This window comes from Phaseolus vulgaris, chromosome 5 (genome assembly GCF_000499845.2).
Source record: "Phaseolus vulgaris cultivar G19833 chromosome 5, P. vulgaris v2.0, whole genome shotgun sequence".
Classification (NCBI taxonomy): Eukaryota; Viridiplantae; Streptophyta; class Magnoliopsida; order Fabales; family Fabaceae; genus Phaseolus; species Phaseolus vulgaris.
In genome coordinates, this window is record NC_023755.2 from 20,924,461 (window position 1) to 20,929,061 (window position 4,601).

At 46.2% G+C, this 4,601-nt stretch overlaps 1 protein-coding gene across 1 annotated transcript; it reads left to right on the forward strand.

Annotated features, from left to right (window-relative positions):
- The first annotated feature begins 2,366 nt into the window (after nucleotides 1-2,366).
- On the forward strand, nucleotides 2,367-4,046 carry LOC137834114 (uncharacterized). Its single transcript, XM_068642176.1, has 2 exons — nucleotides 2,367-2,778; nucleotides 3,001-4,046. Exons 1-2 carry the CDS (start codon nucleotides 2,367-2,369, stop codon nucleotides 4,044-4,046), a joined length of 1,458 nt encoding a protein of 485 aa, XP_068498277.1.
- The last annotated feature ends 555 nt before the right edge of the window (nucleotides 4,047-4,601 follow it).

Consider the following 4,601-nt stretch of genomic DNA (forward strand, 5'->3'; position numbering starts at 1 on the left):
GAGAGAACATTGCACGGTTCCTTCAGAGTTCTTGAGTTTTACTCTTAAGTAATTGGTGGTTCAGTCGCTGACTTGGGCGTCGGAGCGCGATCGGCCGCAGCGGCGCCGTTTCGTCTTTTGCAGGTTCTTGAGGTGGATCGCGGCGAAGGACGGAGGCTGACACGGCGCATACGTCGATCCAAGTTTGACGAGGCCAAGCTCCAGCGTTTTGGTCAACAGGCAGGATCACTTGACAAAGGAATTTGGGATGCAATTGAAAATGGCCCTTTTATCCCAAAGTTTGAAAAAGATGGTTCTGTCATTGAGAAGCCATGGTCTCAATGGACTGATGCAGAAAGTAAAAAGGCCAAATTCGATTGCATTGCCAAAAATATTATAACCTCTGCTTTAAATTCTGATGAGTTTTTCAGGGTCTCACAATGCAAATCATCAAAAGAAATGTGGGATACTTTGGAAGTCACTCATGAAGGAACAAATGAGGTGAAAAGAGCTAGAAAGCATGCTCTCATCCAAGAGTATGAGATGTTTAGAATGCTTAAAGGTGAAACCATAGGTGAAGTGCAGAAAAGGTTTACACACATCATCAATCACCTTATGAGCCTAGACAAGACGTTTGATAAAGAAGAGCTGAACATCAAGATCTTGAAATGTCTTGATAGAGCATGGCAACCAAAGGTAACTGCTATTTCCGAATCTAAAGATCTAACATCATTAAGTGTTGCCTCTTTGTTTGGAAAGCTTAGGGAACATGAGCTAGAGATGAATAGACTCAATGTTCAAGAGAGTGAAGATAAGCACACAAGGAGCATAGCCTTGAAAGCATCCAAACATAAGGGAAAGCAAGATTCAAGTGATGATAGTGATGAGGAAAATCTTAGTTTGCTGTCAAGAAAATTCAGCAAATTCCTAAAAAGAAACCGCAACAAAGACAACAACAAGGATAGGTATGGAAACAAGAAACCCAATGAATTTAATTCAAATAACTATACTTGTTTTGGTTGTGGTGAGCAAGGTCACATAAAGGCAGATTGTCCCAACAAGAGCAAAGAGAAAAAGACAAGCTACAAGGAGAAGAAAGGCAAGACAAAAGAGCCTACATAGCTTGGGATGAAAATGAGGTGTCATCATCAAGTTCTTCATCAAGTGAAGATGAAAAAGCCAACATATGCTTAGTTGCTGAGGATGATGATGATGATTCTTGCAGTTCAAGTGAGGTAAGTTCATGTGCTTCCTTAAATGAACAAAACTATAGTGAATTGCTTGAAGCTTTTCAAGAAACACATGATGAAGCTAATAGATTGGTTCTTTCAAACAACCGATTGAAAGATCTTAACAATGGGCTTGAAAAGAAAGTTAAATCACTTGAAGAGGAACTGAGAAAAGCAAAAAGTGATTTTGAAAAATTGGAAAATCATTTGAAAAATGCCTCTTGCAAGTGTGATACTCTCAATTGCACAAATTGTGAAAATCTTGAGAAAAAGGTTCACTATCTTGTTGAAACTGTGGACAAGCTTTCAAAGGGGAAGTCAAACTTTGAGAATGTCCTAGCATCTCAAAGCTGTGTTTTTGGAAATGCTTGTTTAGGCTTCAATCCACAGAACAAGCAAGATAGGTTTTCAAAAAGCTTTTTAAGAAAATCTGAAAAACAACCGATTGTTAAGACGAAACAACCGGTTGTTACATGCTTTTACTGCATGAAGAAAGGCCACTCTGTTAGATTTTGCAAAATTAGAAAATATTATGTTCCTAAAGGTTTTATGAAATGGATTCCTAAGGGATGTGATGTTTCTAACAGCAAAGAAAAGCCAAATGGACCCAAATTTGTAAGGGGACCAAATCTTGCAACTTGAATTTGTTTATGCAGGAAAAATGAAGAGAAAAGGAAGAATTGAGCCTTTTGATCAAGCTGTTGAAAAGCCATCTTTTCTAACACCAAGATTTCCAGAAACAGTTCAAGATTCTCTAAGAAACAGTGAAGAACTGGGACTACTAGGCAGAGTTCAACAGCGCACACGGAAAGTGATGGCATGACCTTGCAGCAGGTCATGGAGGTGATGCAAGGCCTTCAGGAGGCGATGGCGGCGTCGAGGGCGGAGCAAGAACGCATTCAGTTGGATCTTGCGGCGTCGCAGGCAAGAAATGAAGAGTTGTGCCGTGCGAACAAAGAGTTGCGCCGCGAGATGCACAACCACCCTGGGAATCGTGAAGCAGAGGATCGCAAGTGCTTCATACCACCCAGGGAGTTCCCCATGCCTTTCTCGCAGTTCATCATGGAGGCAGTGATTCCTCCCACGTTCGTAGGCCCGAAGGTTACGTTCACTGGGATGGAAGATCCAGAGGCGCACCTCACTGCGTTCCACACGTAGATGATGCTTGTCGGCGGTTCTGACGCCGTGAGGTGCAAGCTATTCATGAGCATGCTGGTAGGAATGGCAATGGACTGGTTCATCAGCCTATCAGACGGCCACGTGACCTCATTTGCGCAACTATCACAGCTGTTCAGGGAGCAGTATATCGCGAACCGGGCTCCCTCGCCGGTGTCATATGATCTCTTCGACGTGAAGCAATACCAGGGGGAGACGTTGAAGGAATACATCAACCGTTTTGGGGCACACGTGGTGAAGGTTGGCACCACTGAAGAGTTGATGGTCGTGTATGCGTTCAGGAAGGGAATCTGCCCTGGGACATTCTGCGAGTCGCTCATCAGAAATCACCCTAAAACTTTCTCAGAAATCAGGCGTCGTGCGGTGGAGCACATCGCAACAGAGGGAGAGGTATGTGAGAAACGTGCGAGTGTTGCACCCGCACACCCTAGAGCACCGTCGCGCGCACAGCTCGCGCGGGTGAATGAGGCCGCGACAGGGAAAAGAGGCCAGGAGAGGAAGCGCCCCTACGAGACGAGGAAACCCTAGGCCAGGGGACGCTCAGGGGAGAATAGGCCAGTTAGGCACAACTTTGTGGTGGAGCTGAAAGACCTTATTGTTGTGCTCAACATAGCAGATAGGTTGAGGGTCCCCGCGAAGACAGACAAGGTGTTGGGACCACACAAGGACGCGTGGTGTGAGTTTCATCAGGCATTCGGGCATCCGATCACCAACTGCTTGGCTTTGGGTCATCAGTTGGACGAGCTCGTAAAGAGCGGGTTCTTGAATGACTATCTGGTGGGGTCATCCGAAGCCGTGGCCTTAGCAGCACCAGTAGAAGACCAAGCCCATGAGATGCCTATCCATGGGGAAGTTCACACCATTTCTGGTGGTTTCTCGAGTGGAGGATGCACTGCCTCTCAACGCAAGAGGTACGTACGGTCAGTGAATTCGGTGGCAGAGCAGGAGGCGGACGACTCACTGGACATCGACCTTGCATTCACGAAGGCTGATCTTCGCGATGTCGTCCCCCACGATAATGATCCCGTGGTGATCTCGGTTGTGACCGCGGGAAGGAGAGTGCACCGAGTGCTCGTGGACCAGGGCAGCTCGGCGGACGTAATGTTCTGGTCCATGTTCAACAAGTTACAACTGTCCCCTAATCTGCTGAGGCCATACACAAGGTGCTTGTATGGCTTCGCAGGGGACCAAGTGGAGGTGCGTGGCTATCTAAAGCTGAGGACGACTTTTACGGATGGCAAGACGTCGCGCACCGAGAACATAAGGTATCTGGTTGTGAACGCCAATTCGGCGTACAACATTTTGCTGGGGAGGCCAGCTTTGAACAGACTGAGGGGGGTGTCATCTACACGACACATGAAGCTGAAACTGCTCGATCTTAGTGGCAGAGTGATTGTGATTAAATCCGATCAGAAGGAAGCAAAGAAGTGCTATGAAAATAGCCTGAAAAGAAAGAGAGGCATGTTCATGGTGGTGGAGCGCCCGCATGGGGAGGAGACACCCATGGAGGCAATACCCATGGAGGAGACGCCCACGGAGGCATTGCCAATGGAGGAGGCGCCCGCGGAGGCAGTACCATGGAGGAGATGCCCGCAGAGGCATTGCCCATGGGGGAAGCGCCTACCGAGGCGGTACCTGGAAGGGAGGTCCGCGAGGGCGTAGCTCGCGCAGAGAACGCTCGGGATAGGCGTGATGTGAATGTAACTACAAGAACACATGATTCTTGACATTCTTAGGATCAACTTGAGCTGGATTTGAAAGAAACTTTACTTTAGAATTGGATCAATGTTCTAATTCAAGAACTCACCAAAACTTAGCACCAACCAAGACTCATATGGAAGTCCATGTTTTGTCAAATTGAATCAAAACACAAGGAATGAAGAACAAGAATTAAAACTGGACAGAAGTTAAAAGCTAGCTACTGTACCAAACAGAATGAAGAACACAAAGCTGGAAACACAAAATTAAACGGTAGAAAAAGAAGTAAAACTCTAGGAATCAAAAACTGCCGAATGGAAAATTGAAGAAAAGTGAAGAAGAACACTTATAGGAAGATGCTTGCTGGATTTTGAGGATTGGAAGAAGCCATTCACGCCACTTGGAACCTTGACCCAAGATAAGTGATGGAGTGCCACCACTTGAAGCTCACCATAGCTCACAAGATAAGGCAAAGAAGAGGAAGACTCAAAACTCACAAATTCTCTCCAAATTTGAGTA

What these genes read in the sequence shown, in the direction of transcription:
- LOC137834114 (XM_068642176.1), top strand. Translation starts at nt 2,367, where the DNA reads ATGATGCTTGTCGGCGGTTCTGACGCCGTGAGGTGCAAGCTATTCATG. An exon ending in CGCAACAGAGGGAGAGGTAT is followed by an intron (nt 2,779 to 3,000) that starts GTGAGAAACGTG and finishes TCAACATAGCAG; the next exon opens with ATAGGTTGAGGGTCCCCGCG.